The 14,455-nt window shown below is 38.0% G+C and overlaps 1 protein-coding gene across 6 annotated transcripts in view; it reads left to right on the top strand.

Moving 5' to 3' along the window:
- The window catches only part of CACNA1D (calcium voltage-gated channel subunit alpha1 D), a 196,666-nt gene that overhangs the window by 179,839 nt on the left and 2,372 nt on the right, over positions 1-14,455 (top strand). For all 6 annotated transcript variants that reach the window (XM_074836259.1, XM_074836260.1, XM_074836261.1 and 3 more), the window contains 7 exons: positions 2,824-2,940; positions 4,432-4,799; positions 5,106-5,132; positions 6,084-6,233; positions 8,409-8,572; positions 12,394-12,512; positions 13,291-13,611. In XM_074836259.1, the coding sequence (XP_074692360.1) occupies positions 2,824-2,940; positions 4,432-4,799; positions 5,106-5,132; positions 6,084-6,233; positions 8,409-8,572; positions 12,394-12,512; positions 13,291-13,611 (1,266 nt within the window). The remainder of the gene's footprint in view (positions 1-2,823; positions 2,941-4,431; positions 4,800-5,105; positions 5,133-6,083; positions 6,234-8,408; positions 8,573-12,393; positions 12,513-13,290; positions 13,612-14,455) is intronic.

Here is a 14,455-nt window from a genome sequence, read left to right as displayed (position 1 = left end):
CAAATGTTTTATCAGTCCATGCTACTTCTATGATCTTCTCAGAAGACATTAAATGTGGTTCAGAGAAGGGAATTTCCTACTGACAGATAAGTATCAATTCCTGCATTTTTATATCAGCCCACTTCAATGTCAGTTGACTGATCTAATTCTCCTATCAGTAAGAGCTCAACATGAGAATTTGTCTCACTCTGCAGTGCTCTTCTGGGGTAAGAATTGTTCTTAGATTACTTAGAATACTTTTAGATTATACCAGGTAAAATGAGGCAGTACATGGCAGTAGTAATTTTAATGATAGAGTTCACAAAATTATTTTAGGTGGTTCTGTTAGAGCAAAATAAACCGAGGAATATTTTAATTCTGCAAGCTGATGTTGCTTGTAGAACCTGTGGCTTCAGTACTGGCTGTGAGTGAATAAAGCTGATCGGTTTAGTTTAATATATACTTTTATATATGGTGATCCAGGTTTTAGTCTTCAGCTGTTGACTGTGTCATTGCAAGAGGTCTGTTACATGAAAATGAGTATTACTGAAGAGAGATGAGATGATAAAAGCTGCCTGCTTTCTCTTGAGTAAAGGAGTAATTCACCAAGAAGTAAACCAGAAGGCAGTTGGAAATAAAATTAAATCACTATTGAATATGTTGCTGCCAAACACATGGCTTTTCTCAGCTTTTAGGCATACATTTGTGGGACTTTGTCACAGTTTGGCAGACAGTAATATAAGCTAGTACTTTTTTGCCAGGGTTACAATTTATAATACTGCTGTCTGAGCACTGTGTTCACAGAAAGTCTTAGCTTGAAGGGAGCCCGGTTTGACCGAAAGCACAGAGCTTTTGTGTAGTTGTAGAGCAGTGCACTCGGCTTCAGTGTTAGAAGACGGGCTCTGCGAAGATGAATAACATGGGGGAATCAAGACTTGGCTACTGTGTCTCTTATGTTCACTGCTATAGCGTAGGTCTATTCAGCTATTTTTTCTGCATGCTTATTTTCTTATTTCAGTAGTCCTTGCATGGTATTCTGTTCATACGAACCTCAGTTTATTCTTATGTTAAAGTGTCAGTGTAGCTTTGAGGTTTTTTGTTCTTTCTGTTTTTCTTTGCTATAAAATAAGCAGGTAGTGAGCATGAAATGCAAGTGACTACTCTTGCTAATGACTGAATAACCAAAATATAATAGTAATCCTCTGCTAAATACATGGAAGCCTTTGGTCATCTGCTTCGAAATCTGTACCTTAAAGTGTTAATTTTTCTTCCCTTTAGCACCATACAAAATGATGACATTAACAACCTTGTGAAGGTCTTGACTATGCGATTAGCATAAGAAGTGGGAGAAAGCATAATGTATTCAGAAAAAGTATATTGTACATTAACTCACTAGTAAACGATTTTTAGAGCCTTGTTCAATTATAGCGTAACTCTCAAAGTTCATCCCTGAAGAAGGAAATGTAATTGCCAAATATATGTAGCTAATGTGATTAGTCAAGGGCTGATTTCAGGAATGAAATGCTGGTATGAGTGAAACCTGAAGAGGAGCCTATAGTAAATCTCCACTGTTAGATACAAAGCTTTTTGGTTCATTCCTTTCCAGGTTCTGATTGCCCACACTGCATACATGCCATTTTGCTCCCCAGCAAACCTGCTATTTCCATTTTGAGCTGAAACTTGGCTGCGGTGCTGTGCTGTACTCCAGGGAATGTGTGTGCTAGGCAGCGTGAATGGGACCAGGCTGCATTTGGTGCCCTCCAAGGTCCTTCAGCTCCATTTGGAGCTCTGAAACACACAAAATTCTCTACACATCTTCATGCCACCCCAGGGCAAGTAACATGCAATGTCAGTGTCATGCCATAGATGTACAGCTCAGATGGGCTGGGACAGCCCTCACATCTGCATCAAAAAATGCAGAAAAATAATAAATCAGGCTTTTAGATCATAATCAAGAATTGAGCCAAGTGCTGTGCATGATTTTTAGTAGTATAAGTATAATGTTAGTGTAGAGCTAAACAAACAGATCTTTGATTTCTTCTGAACCTGAGGAGATAAAAAAAAGAGTTGGAAAAAACAAGACTGCATTTTTTGCTTCAGACCATGACAGCCAGAGTTAAAACAGGAAAAATATCTCCTTTTTGAAGTAAGGCCTACACAAAAGCACTGAATTCTTGGCTCTGAGTATGATGTCTGTTTCCTCTCTAATGTGCAGGTCTGTCCTTGGCAGTTTCAGCATTATCCCTTTTCCTAAAGGTTGCTTGTGGTAGCAGGCTTGAGAGCAATATGAACTGATATATGCTGAGTCCATGCTACTGTAGCTACATCGTTTTCTGTCCTAAACTAAAGCTTTAAATCAAATATCTGCATATCACAGGGCAGTGCAGATGAGCTGGAATTATTTCACTGCTTTCTTTTCCATCTGAGCTCTGCTAAAACTGCTCTTGCTGTAGCAAAGATCTCCTTGTGTTTCTTTTGTGGACACAGGCTGCAAACATGTTTTTAACAGTAAATATACATCTAATTGAAACACATTTTATTATAGTTCTTGCTGTTTAGTTATGCTTTATTATAAGATGAATTTTATTTTCGTAGGGTTCCATAAACATCAGTGCTCTTTTAGTCAGAATCTACACTGTGATAATAAAGACATGATCACCTCAACTGGGTTGTACTGGAATATAAGCCTTTTATTAATAAAGACACATATAGTAGGATGCATCCTCTATGGATGCCAGGGTACAAAAACTTTAACTGTCCTTTAAAATAAATCTACACGCCTGTAATTAAAGAACGAAAAAGAATTTGCATTCCTAATGTATTATGATATTGTCATTGATTTAGGCAGGACTAAGGACACTTCATGATATTGGCCCTGAAATACGCCGAGCTATATCCTGTGACTTGCAAGATGATGAACCAGAGGAAAACAATCCAGAGGAGGAGGAAGATGTTTATAAAGTAATGTCAGAACACAGCTACGTGAATTGTTTTGTCATATAGTATGAGATTAAAGAATGAGCTTATCCCTGTATATGGAAGAACAATAATAATTTTAAATCCCCTCAAATCAGCATAATATAAGTATGTTATAAATAAGTATATGTTATGTATAGATTTATAAAAATGGTATTACCAGGACACTTGCATCTCATCATAAATTTAGGAAGCAATTCCTACAGGGTTATTCTCTTGCCCCTAATTCTTTCTCATTAATTCTTATTTTTTTCTTAAGCAAATCCTAAGAAAAGGCACAAAGCTTGCCATCCCAAATTTTGATAGTGGTAAGGTTTAAACTGGAAGTGTCTTAACTTCTGCAGTGGTAGATAGGAAGAAGAGAAATTCTATGCAGCCAAACCACAACAGATACAGAGCTGCATATTTTAAAACAAATGCCTGGAGTTACACAGAAGTCAATATACATGCCATTTCTAATTTCCTGTGAGGGATGTCAATAAGAATCAATCAGAAAACAAAAAATAGTTATCCTCTTTTACACTGTAGATATTCAGTCTAACGGTGAGCATGTAAAGTTGGTGTTACAATCAGGAGTGATCTGCAAACCATTTGTCAGCCAGCAAGAAAACTTAATTTTTCACAAGCATTTCCGAAGAAGCGGGTGTAAAAGCGTGCTTCTGCAGTAATTACATCAGAAACCCCAGAGCTTGCTGTTGTCCTTTGCGCAAGAGGAGGATGCAGCACTGGAGACACTAGATGGATTTCTCTGCCAACCATCATTACGTCCTGTCTTCCCTAGATTGAGCTTCAAGACAGACTGCTGTCATCCAAGACCCACACCTGGCTAGACAGGGAGGCTACATAATCTGGGTCAGGTGTCAAAGAGAGCTGCATGTCATAGTCGTAACTTAACACTTCATTCTCTCTTTCACCGTCCATTACACTCTCAGGGCTGATAAAGAGTTACTGCTCTTGTACCTCTGCAAGTAGAAAGAATGGAAGCACTGAAGCTTAATGATACTTGAGATATGCTTGCAAGCTGTTGCATGGCACTCCATCCTGTCCAAGTAACGCCTGTTGCAAACCCATGCTCTGGGATAACAGGAGAGAATTCCACCAAAGTGTTCTCAAAAATTAAGCAGACACATCCCTTTCTGAGGAAGTTGGTGCATGTTCATGTATGGGAATCTAGGTTTCTCCTGCATAATAAAATGTGGAGAAAGCTAGATGTCACATTTAGTTGTACGGAAAAAGAATAATGATCACAGCATAAGGTTGATTTGACTCTGAAATACAAATATTGTCATCACAATCACATCTCTATCACTTCAGGATATCCCATCTGAAGCATCATAAAATTAGAAAGAAAAATCACAGATTATTTGAATTGCTGCTTTTCTATGCATGTAGGAGAGAAAAGTAAGTTATCGCTGTCAAAAAGACGTTCTGTTAAGGTATCTGATGTAATTTTTTCTTTCTCTTCCCCTAAAACAGAGGAACGGTGCCCTCTTTGGCAACCACATAAACCATATTAGCAGTGACAGACGAGATTCGTTTCAACAGATCAATACCACACACCGTCCCTTACACGTTCAGCGGCCTTCAATTCCATCTGCAAGTGATACTGAGAAAACTATATATCCTCAGACAGGAAATTCTATATACCACAATCATCTTAATCACAACTCAGTAGGAAAGCAAGTTCCAAACTCAACAAATGCCAATCTCAATAATGCCAACGTGTCCAAAGTTGCTCATGGAAAACATGCAAATTTTGGAAATCATGAGCATAGATCTGAAAACGGTTACCATTCATACTCCAGAACTGATCATGAGAAGCGTAGAAGGCCAAGCAGTAGGAGGTAACTTTACAAATATGTATTTGCCTTTAACCAAATTTATATATTATAAATACACTATAAGAAGAGTTATGCTGCATGAAACTAATTTGTGTATTTAGCTTCATTTCTGTTGCCTACTGATGTATGATACATATTTAAAATATAGCTCTGACGTGAGAAATGTATATAATTTTAATAAGGTTTGAAAGCCGTACTTTTCTTTAAGGTGAAATTATTAGTTACAGACATTGTAATCACCAGTGAATTTCTCTAAACTACCTGATTTTAAAATGTCTTTCTCCTTGTTTTCATGGCTTACCTGGATAGAACTCGCTACTATGAAACATATATTAGGTGAGTTGATATTGTTCTGACATAATTGAAGAGGACAAAGTAGGTTTTATTCTTCTTCTTTTTTCCCCTCCTTTTCCCCCCTTCGCTGCTTTTCCCCCCTCCCTCCTTTTTCTTTCTTCAGTACAGTTTTCAAAATTAACTGTATGATAATGCATATGCTGAATAACTTAAGTGACAATTTCTAAGTCAAATTTTCCACTGCCTGTTCTAAAAGGATAAACTTTTGTGGTAAATTTCAAAACTATTCAAGTCCTTTTAAAAGTCCACGCAGGTTTGTGCAGTTTTCAACACCCAAAAGATCTCATTTGATGGTAGCCCTTGTTTAAAATTGACTTGCAAAGATTGGAAAAAATACTGGCTTTAGCTTTGCTAAATATTCATGTGCACAGTTCCAATTATAGGGAGCCCAAAATCTTTTCTGGTCTTATGTCTGAATATTTTCTAAGACAACTTTTAAAAATAGGATATATTGTGTTATTTGAAGTGCATTGCTTAATGTACGCTCAGTGCTAGCTTTTAATGTCTAGATTTGCACATCCATTTCTGATTTTTCTTGGAATACCTCAGTGCGTGCTCCTTAATATTTTAGCCATTTGGCAAACTTCAGACATTTGAGAGAGGCTGTCTTTCTTCAAAGAACTCTGAATTTATATTTTGTAAAAATGTCTTAAATGTATTTGTTTTCACTGAGCATCCCCATATTAATTATTTCCCTATTTGTAGCATAAGGAGATAAAGGAATGTCATCTTTAAGAAATAGATAAAATAGTCACGTTCTGAACTGCAGTTCTATGCAATTTACTGTAACACCACATTCTGACAAGAGAGTTGTTAATGCTTGTCTTTTTTTTTTTTCTTGGAAGCACATTAAAAGAACTGTGTATAAAATATACAATATATAATTTATAGAAATATAAAATACTAAATAATGTAAGTATTTGCTATTTACAGATCAGACTCTGGTGATGGGCGTCGACCTACTATTTGCCGTGAAGAACGTGAAGTTCAAGACTATTGCAATGATGATCATTATTTGGGAGAGCAGGAATATTTTAGTGGAGAAGAATATTATGAGGAAGACAGTATGTTGTCAGGAAGCAGGTGAGGATATTTGTTAAACTGGGAAAAATATTTCAACAAATTAGGTACATATCTCTAAAATCTTCATTAAGCACACTTAAACTGAAAATTCTCTAATGGAGTTAGTACTCCACAGGTGCTGACAAGCGAAATGATGAATAGGAATAGTGTGTGTTCCAAAGGTCTTTTGAATGTGGCATCATGTGCAGACTCCAGCAAAACTTCTGTACCAAATTCAAAGGAAAGTACAAAGTTCCTCTGAACCGAGTATAAAGTAGCGCACAACCAAAGAAGCGTTTCACTTATAAAATTTTACGTACAATGGAAGACGTATCAAGCTCAGATAGAGGAACTCTTAGAAATGGTTTTCTTCTTTTAATTTAACTTAAAAAGAAAGGTGAAGCTGGTGAACTGTGGACTAAGATCATAAGGCAGTACTAGCTGGACCAATAAAGAATTGGACGACTTCCTTTTGAAAATTCTCATTATACCTCTTTATTAATAATGCTCCTCCTGCCACCATTTGTTATCTCTTTAGTACAAACACTTAACACTGTCATAATTGTCCTGCCCTTTATATGTTTGGAACAGAGTTCTTTAAGTTTAATTCGTAAGCTTTATGGAAATGCCATCAATTGAATTTTAGTCAACAACTAGCATTTCTTAGAAATTTGTATTACTGCATAATGTCCAAATTTGTATTAATTGAAGGTTCCGTACTGTAATTGCAGAGTTCTAGCTTTGTAACCTGTTTCTTCTCAGTTTTCAAACTAATTTCTGTTTTCTCCAGCCAAAACTTGGAATAGTATCTTAGTTAATTATAGTATCTCTGTTCAAGGGTTTTTCCAAGGCCTAGTAGTGGGTTTTAGCAACTCTTGCCTGATCCTGTGTATTTAAATCCTGTGATCCTTGTATTCAATATCTTAAGTTCAGACTTAAGAAGAAAAGACCTTGGTTTAATTTTGGTAATGTAAGCTTTTCTCTACAACTTTATTTCACAGTTTCTTCAGAAATGGACTGGGGTGGATTTTTCTAACTTTAGAACAGTGGCTCCCAAGTTAGTTTGGCTTTGAGCATTCCCACATTCATTTGATTTGAGCGCTGTGCCGTTGGCTTCAGCAACAGTGCGGGGCCTCACTTTGCATTGGGACCACTCCTGTACATAAATAATAGGTTTCCAGTTATTCAGGCAGTGCTTGGGTGCTACTTTGGGAGAAAGTCCTGATTTTCCTGATTTAGTCTTTAAAATGTGAGATTGTTTCAGTGTTTTCTGAGTATCAATCTGCCATGGAACAGAACCTATATTTGGTAATATTGAAAGGCTTCCTATTTAAAAAAAAAATTAAATGCACCTTTTTCCCAAATACCTCATGATTTTTTAAATTCTATAATACTCACTTTCTCATTATGACATAGAAAGAGGTATGCGTTTACAAGATCTTGGGTAGATTGTGTTAATCTTCCTTACAATAGCTATGTTTCCCTTCTACTGAATAAATCCAATAACTTCTCAAAAATATCCTCCACTTCTGCCAATAAATTTTTATTATGAAGTCCATCTCAGAAGCAGAGGAATTTATTGTCATTGTATCTTAGATCTGTAAATGTATATGCTCAAGTGCTAGACATGCTTAATTCTCCTCCTCCTACTCTACTGTCTTTCTTTGACATCTGAATTCTGGCAAAATTGGCACCCTAATCTGCATCTTGTTGGTTTGCATAGAAGCAGTCAGATAACACCCTTCCGAGACTTGATTTTCGACAAGAGAAGTACCCAGAATGTAAAAGACTTAATTTTGTTCTCTGAGTTTCTGTGCTCCACGTATTTCCCAGGGTTCACAAGACATCATGGCAGCAGAACAGAGTATTTTTATTTTTTTTTAAAGCAATGTAGAATGAGGTCCTACATTTTAGCCTGTACTGGTAAGAATAACTATATAAATATAATCTAAAAAAAATTTCACCTGAGAACTTACTGTGTAACTATAGTAGTACGAAACTGTATGCTCGTTATCTCAAAATCAGTTTGCATACAGAAACTGGATTTTAAAATTGAGTAGTGTACTTATATAATGTAATGTTTGGTTACCTTGCTGGAGAAAGAGTAGATTTGAAAATCTTTTAGAAGAAATCTAATAGATCAGTTTACAGAAACTGACTGAAATTAATATTTTCTTTATTGTATTTTAAATGCAGGCATATATATGATTACCACTGTAGATATCACTGCCATGACTCAGATTTTGAGAGACCAAAAGGTTACCATCACCCACACGGTTTTTTTGAGGAAGATGATTCACAGATCTGTTATGATGCAAAAAGATCTCCTAGGAGACGGCTGCTACCTCCAACACCAACACGTAAGAACAATTTGTTTGCAAATCTAGAATTATTTTAATGCATTCAGACATGTTCCAGTTCAAAAAGGCCTCTTTTTAATTTGGATTTCAAACATGGCTTTTCTTGATTATTGTTGCTAGTGGATTATTGTGTATGGCAGAAATACCCATCCGTCCTGAGAGACTGCTCAGAGAACCTATGGATCCTACCTTACAAGTCAGTCTTTCTAGTATCTCTTGCCTCACTCATCCCGTAACATAAAAATAACAAATTTAATTGCCAGTTTTAACTTAATCTGATAAATGAAGAAAGAGTAAGGCAGAATGCAGCAGTGGTTTGCTTTGAAATGTTGACCAGAGGGTTTCAGTCTGTGAGCCCTTTATTCACAAATAGAGATGTGCAGTGTTGCCCTGAGTCGGTGCCATTGTCTCACACCTGCGGACACTTCCCCTGTCTTTTAACAGTCCTGCTGTTTAATGACATTGTAATCAGTGGCATTTCCATCTACTGTTTTAGTAAATACTAGAGGCAGGACAATTTTCAGGGAAGAGGGAACTGAGTGAGCTTAATGGTGCTTTGGTTTTGGGTTTGGGTTTTTTTCCTTACCTTTGCAGCGCCTTTAACTTTTTAATGTGAGTTTCTCAAGTCCCTGTGGAAAACAAAAATGTTCCTGAGCTAAGCATCTTATTTCAGATTCACACTAGTACTTTGTTGTGCCATCTCAGGAGCAATGATTAATATTCTGTGTTTCTTCTGAGGGAGAAAATGTTTCAATTTATAGATTGAATTCGTGTTGTCAACTGATTTTTTTTACCTGTTTAATTTTCATTTATTCTCTGCCTTAGACCTTTACCTTGGTTTCTCCTTATCTCAAGTACAGTATTGCTTTATCTGCATTTCTAAAAGTTCTCATGCTTCTTATCTTGTAATTTGTTTTGGTATGTTCCAGGCCATACTGCAGAGATTAGCAGTGCTAATCCTCTAGTGAAACTAGGCACCGACTCAAAACTCTTGGATTTTGATCTTTGACCTCTGACACTTCACAGAGAGGAAACACTTGGGGTTGTGAAGTGCAAAATAAACCTCTTTCTGAGGCTTTTTCTTGGTGCACAAGAAACACTTGGCTCCATGCAACCCCACAGTTGTCCCTAAGAGTGCTCTTATACATAGTGTGGACAGCGCAGCCAGGTCTGTGGTGTGCAGCTTTGGATGATGCCATATCTAACCAGTGCCATCCAGACAGAACAACACAGGATCATTTCTAGAAGAGTCTCCACGTTTTGTCTGCTCTAAGGTGGAGTGGCTTTCTAGCAAAGCCAGAGTTGTCTTTCCTTCTGATGATGCTAGCAGCCAGCATCACGGTATATTCATCTGTGGAAGTATGACTGCAAGGACCCTGTGGGTGGGAAAATGGGTTTCAGTCCTTTCCTGGCTCAGACACCCTAAAGAAAGTGCAGGTATAGATTTAAAAAATAAAAGTGTTTCAGAGGCAAGTGTAGTGGGATCATTATACAATGGCTGAGGTACAGTCTCTGACTGTTTAAAGCAACAGAAAGCTGTAGTAAAGGGCAGCAGCAAAATATATAATTACATAATAAAGAAAACATTCTTCAGCAATACCGTCAGTGCTGGATCCTCATTTTTGGCACTCTGTTCCTTACAACAAGACCAGTAATGCTGTCTGCTATTTGGCTTTCTGACCTTAAGGGGCACAGATGGAAAAAGCAGAGTGAGTCTTGCACTATAGAGAGTAAATAACTCAACTCAGATGAATGATAGAGAAATGTACAGAAAGCTGCTAGATCACTTCCAGTAGCAGAAGGAAAAGACATCGGACAAAGGGGAGACCGTGAAAGGAGACTCCTGTACAGCTTTCTGCAAGCTTTTCTGATAGCTGTGGAATTTTAAGCCCAAAAAATAGATGGATGCTTGTCTAGCCATTCCATACATTGCAGGAGAACAACCTTATAAAAATCCTCTGGGGTCTTCCCATGGAAGTGTTACAAGGCAAAGGTTGAAGGCTTCCTGTGACTGCAGCCTTTGGGATTCATTTGACTTCTCTGATAACGTTGTGATGACACTATTAAGCAGACATTGCTTTAGAGGAAACTTACACTTTCTATCTCACTTACAAGAAACTAGATAAATGTCCTAGATAATAGGGCATTTGATATCCTAGGGTAAGAGGACCTAGTTCTGATCTGAGTTGCGTAAGGTTAACGTCAGAAGTCCTTTGACTTACACCAATACAATGTCGCAAGAGCACAGTCAGGCCTCCTGTCATAACCATTTGTTTAATGTTCAGGAACACAGCTGAGAAATTTTGGAGACTTGGTATCTCAGCAGATTTTAAAAGAAGCTCAAACCTATTATTTGTAACTACTGTATGGGCTGTTTGGCCTGGGGAGGAAGTCTTGATGTTCTCACGTGAAGAAAGAAAAAAGAAAAAGAACCTGCAACATTGCACTGAACAGCTGCTGCTAGCATCAGGATTCAGTCCAAGTTAATGTAACAGAGTGCCTTGGCTGAGTACTGTAGTTAGTAAGTTGAGCTTTGTGTCAAGCTTCCTCAAGGTTTTTATACCAAACTCATCACCACAGTATTTGAGCAACTTCCAGAAGTGTACTGAGACATGATTAAGATATTCTTTCAGACTTGTTCCTGGGGAGAAGCAGGTGCAAAGAAGTGCCTTGTTTTGGATGAGAGGACTTTTTGGTTTGCTTTTTATTCATTTTGGTATTGGGACATCCAGCATTTGTTAGGAGCAAGGAGCAAGGCTTACATTCCTGTATTTGGATTTATCACAGAGAAAATGGAAAGAGACACAAAGTTTGCCTTAAGTGGACTGAATCACCTCCTGGAGGTGCCTAGTTTGGTGCAATGACTCTTTAAGGAACCTCGATGGTTAATATCCAGCATTAAGTGCCTGGTGATAACTATGAGGAATATTAAGTCTATGGCACTTAACTCCAATTCTATTAATGAAATTCTTGGTGTTGGGAAAAAAAGATACCAAGAATAGTTTCAGTAAGTTTCAAGAGAGCACAATTTTGTATCACTGCTTTGTACAGTCAGGCTCTTTCCAGTTTTCTGCTACAATGCTTGCAGCTGTGAGGACGTATCTGGATTCCAGCTGCTGTTTGGCGTCCAGGTTCTCTGCACACTGGAGCCAACACAGAGGAGTGATTCCCATGCGCTGCTTCCCTTTGCTCTGCAGGCTTTCACCAAGACCAACTGAAACATTTCCACATCAGCCAAACATCTTGACCCAGTTTAGATTTCTACTTTTTCCTTTCTAACATTTACCTAAATAGTGACAGCATACGGAACAGCAGAGACCATGGCTTGTCACTGTCATAAGTAACAGAATAAACATCAGGAACTGACATGAGTCCACTCTGACTTGGATATGGTTTTTCATACCGCACATTGCTTCCAAGGAACTGGGGTTTGCTATTTCCTTGGGGAAGTCTGGTTCATTAGAATGAAGAGTTTAAAACCATGGGGAAGAAAGAAGAGACTCTTTTTAACTATTCACAGCAGTTTACAGCAAAACTCTGAACCAGGCTGCTGCATAACACAAGCTGGCTTTGTGAAACAGATGCTTCAAATTCTGTCATGTCAGGCTGCTCGCGTGGTTTCTACCTAGGACTGCATTTGCTCATATGATGAATCTATCCTTTATTGTACAACCAGCTGCTTGCTTCTGTTAGCACAACTTATTTCTTACTGAGGGATATGTTTTTATTTGTGTGATAGTTGACTCGCATTGGAATTCTGGAAATAATAGACTTTGAGGAAAAGTATTTTATTTTCCTAATGAACTATGGTTTCCCTGTAGCAAATAGACGATCTTCCTTTAACTTTGAATGCCTCCGCCGACAAAGTAGTCAAGATGACATACCACTCTCTCCTAATTTCCATCGCACTGCTTTACCGCTTCACTTAATGCAACAGCAGGTAAACACAAAATCTTATTTAACTATTAATGAATTACATCTTTCCAGCTTCGGTAGTGCATGTGTGACTTTCACTGTTTTTTCAAACAGTACTAATGTATTACGTAGTTTGCCTGTGCATGTCTTCTAGGCCAAGTGTAGGCTTGTAGTTGCTAGACACAAGGCTTCTCAGACGTCGACCTTCTACAAAACATTGAAAATGAGTAGTTTGCCCCTATGACTCTTTTAAGTGTCTGCAAAGAGTCAGGATGCCCTAAGGAATTTTGACCAGGACTGCATAATATGACAACTGTCTATTAATCTTTGGCTATGCAGTTGCTGAGCCCCATCTGTGAAAATTTCCAAGCACAACGTACACATCTTGTGAGGCTCAGTGCCCAGCGCTGACATGGCCCTGCGAGGATGGCAATTTCCATAGCCCAGAGACACCATCCAGAATGGTTGGAACATGCTGACACCTTCCTATCCTGTCCCTACAGGACAGAAGGAATGTTTCTATGCTTTGCTTGCTTTGTTTAATATATTGTATAAGCAATGATTCTTCTTTATTGATGCTAATACCAAGTTTTTGTGACCTGAGTAATAATAGAAAAAATACCATTTTATCCTGTCAACTTACCAATTTCAGTCCTGTTCCTCCTTTACGTGACTACTAAACATCAGGAAATGTTAACTTTGCATAGCTGCTGCCCGAACAATTGGTTTGAACTAACTGCTGGAATGAGAAATGAGTATGAGCATTGGAAATCACTAACTTCTAAAACTCTTCTCCTTACCAGGTCATGGCTGTTGCAGGCCTGGATTCCAGCAAAGCTCATAAACATTCACCAAGTCGTTCAACGCGTTCCTGGGCTACCCCTCCTGCGACCCCTCCCAACAGGGACCGTACCCCGTATTACACACCTCTCATCCAGGTTGACAGGGCTGAATCTACAGAGCATATGAATGGCAGCCTGCCTTCCTTGCATAGGAGCTCTTGGTACACAGATGACCCCGATATTTCCTACCGAACATTTACACCAGCCAATTTAACTGTGCCTAATGACCTTAGGCATAAACACAGTGACAAACAGAGGAGTGCAGACAGCTTGGTAGAAGCGGTAAGTATTACAGAAACCTCTGAAGTAGCCAAGAGAGTCTGTCTGTTCAGTTTTTATGTTTTTAAGAAGCATATAATTCAGTTCACCTCTTTGAAAATGTGATATTTTCTGTTTCAAAGCCCAAAACTGTCTTTAGGTAAAGACAGGGGAACTTACTTGTAGTTGTCGCATAGTAAATGATTTCTACTGAATCCAAATCTTAACATTGGTGTGTCAGGGAACTGAAGAGATTTCAAAGGGATTTGAAATTGAAGTTTTCTAGTTGAAGATCAGTTATGAAGTGTCCTTCCACAGTGGCTGACAGGGAAGAGATGATGCATATGCCTGTTCTCTCTGTTGTTTCTATAGAAATACATCACCATTTTTGCAGTAATCTGAATAAAAGATCAGGAACTCTATGAATCAGTGTACTAATGCAGAGGTGACTAAGCTACAAGGATTGATTTGTAGGTGTACTGAACAATGTTAAGAATTCCCTTTTATATTAAAAAAGATTTGAAGATAAAAGAGTATATAGCATTTCTGAATCATAGTTACTGTTCTTGCTTCCATCTATCGCTTCCTTTCCATTACCATGAGCTAAACAATACACTCGGTTACATTTGCAAATGGGACTTCAGCATCTTTCTTCCATGTGCTCTAAAGTACTGAGAATGTATCTAAAATTCTGTGTTTCAGGCAATTGTTCTAATTGCACCATCTGAGATATATTAACTGTTGTCTTTAGTATATCAGCCTGATGATTGATGTTTAGCAAAGACTACTCCCAAACTTCTAAGGAGAAAAGTCCGATGCATTTCATTATCAGTTGCCTTATCGCGTAACGGACACAGTGAGATTTGGA

Source organism: Strix aluco, chromosome 11 (genome assembly GCF_031877795.1).
Source record: "Strix aluco isolate bStrAlu1 chromosome 11, bStrAlu1.hap1, whole genome shotgun sequence".
Lineage (NCBI taxonomy): Eukaryota > Metazoa > Chordata > Aves > Strigiformes > Strigidae > Strix > Strix aluco.
This window is presented reverse-complemented; position numbering and strand designations above follow the sequence as displayed.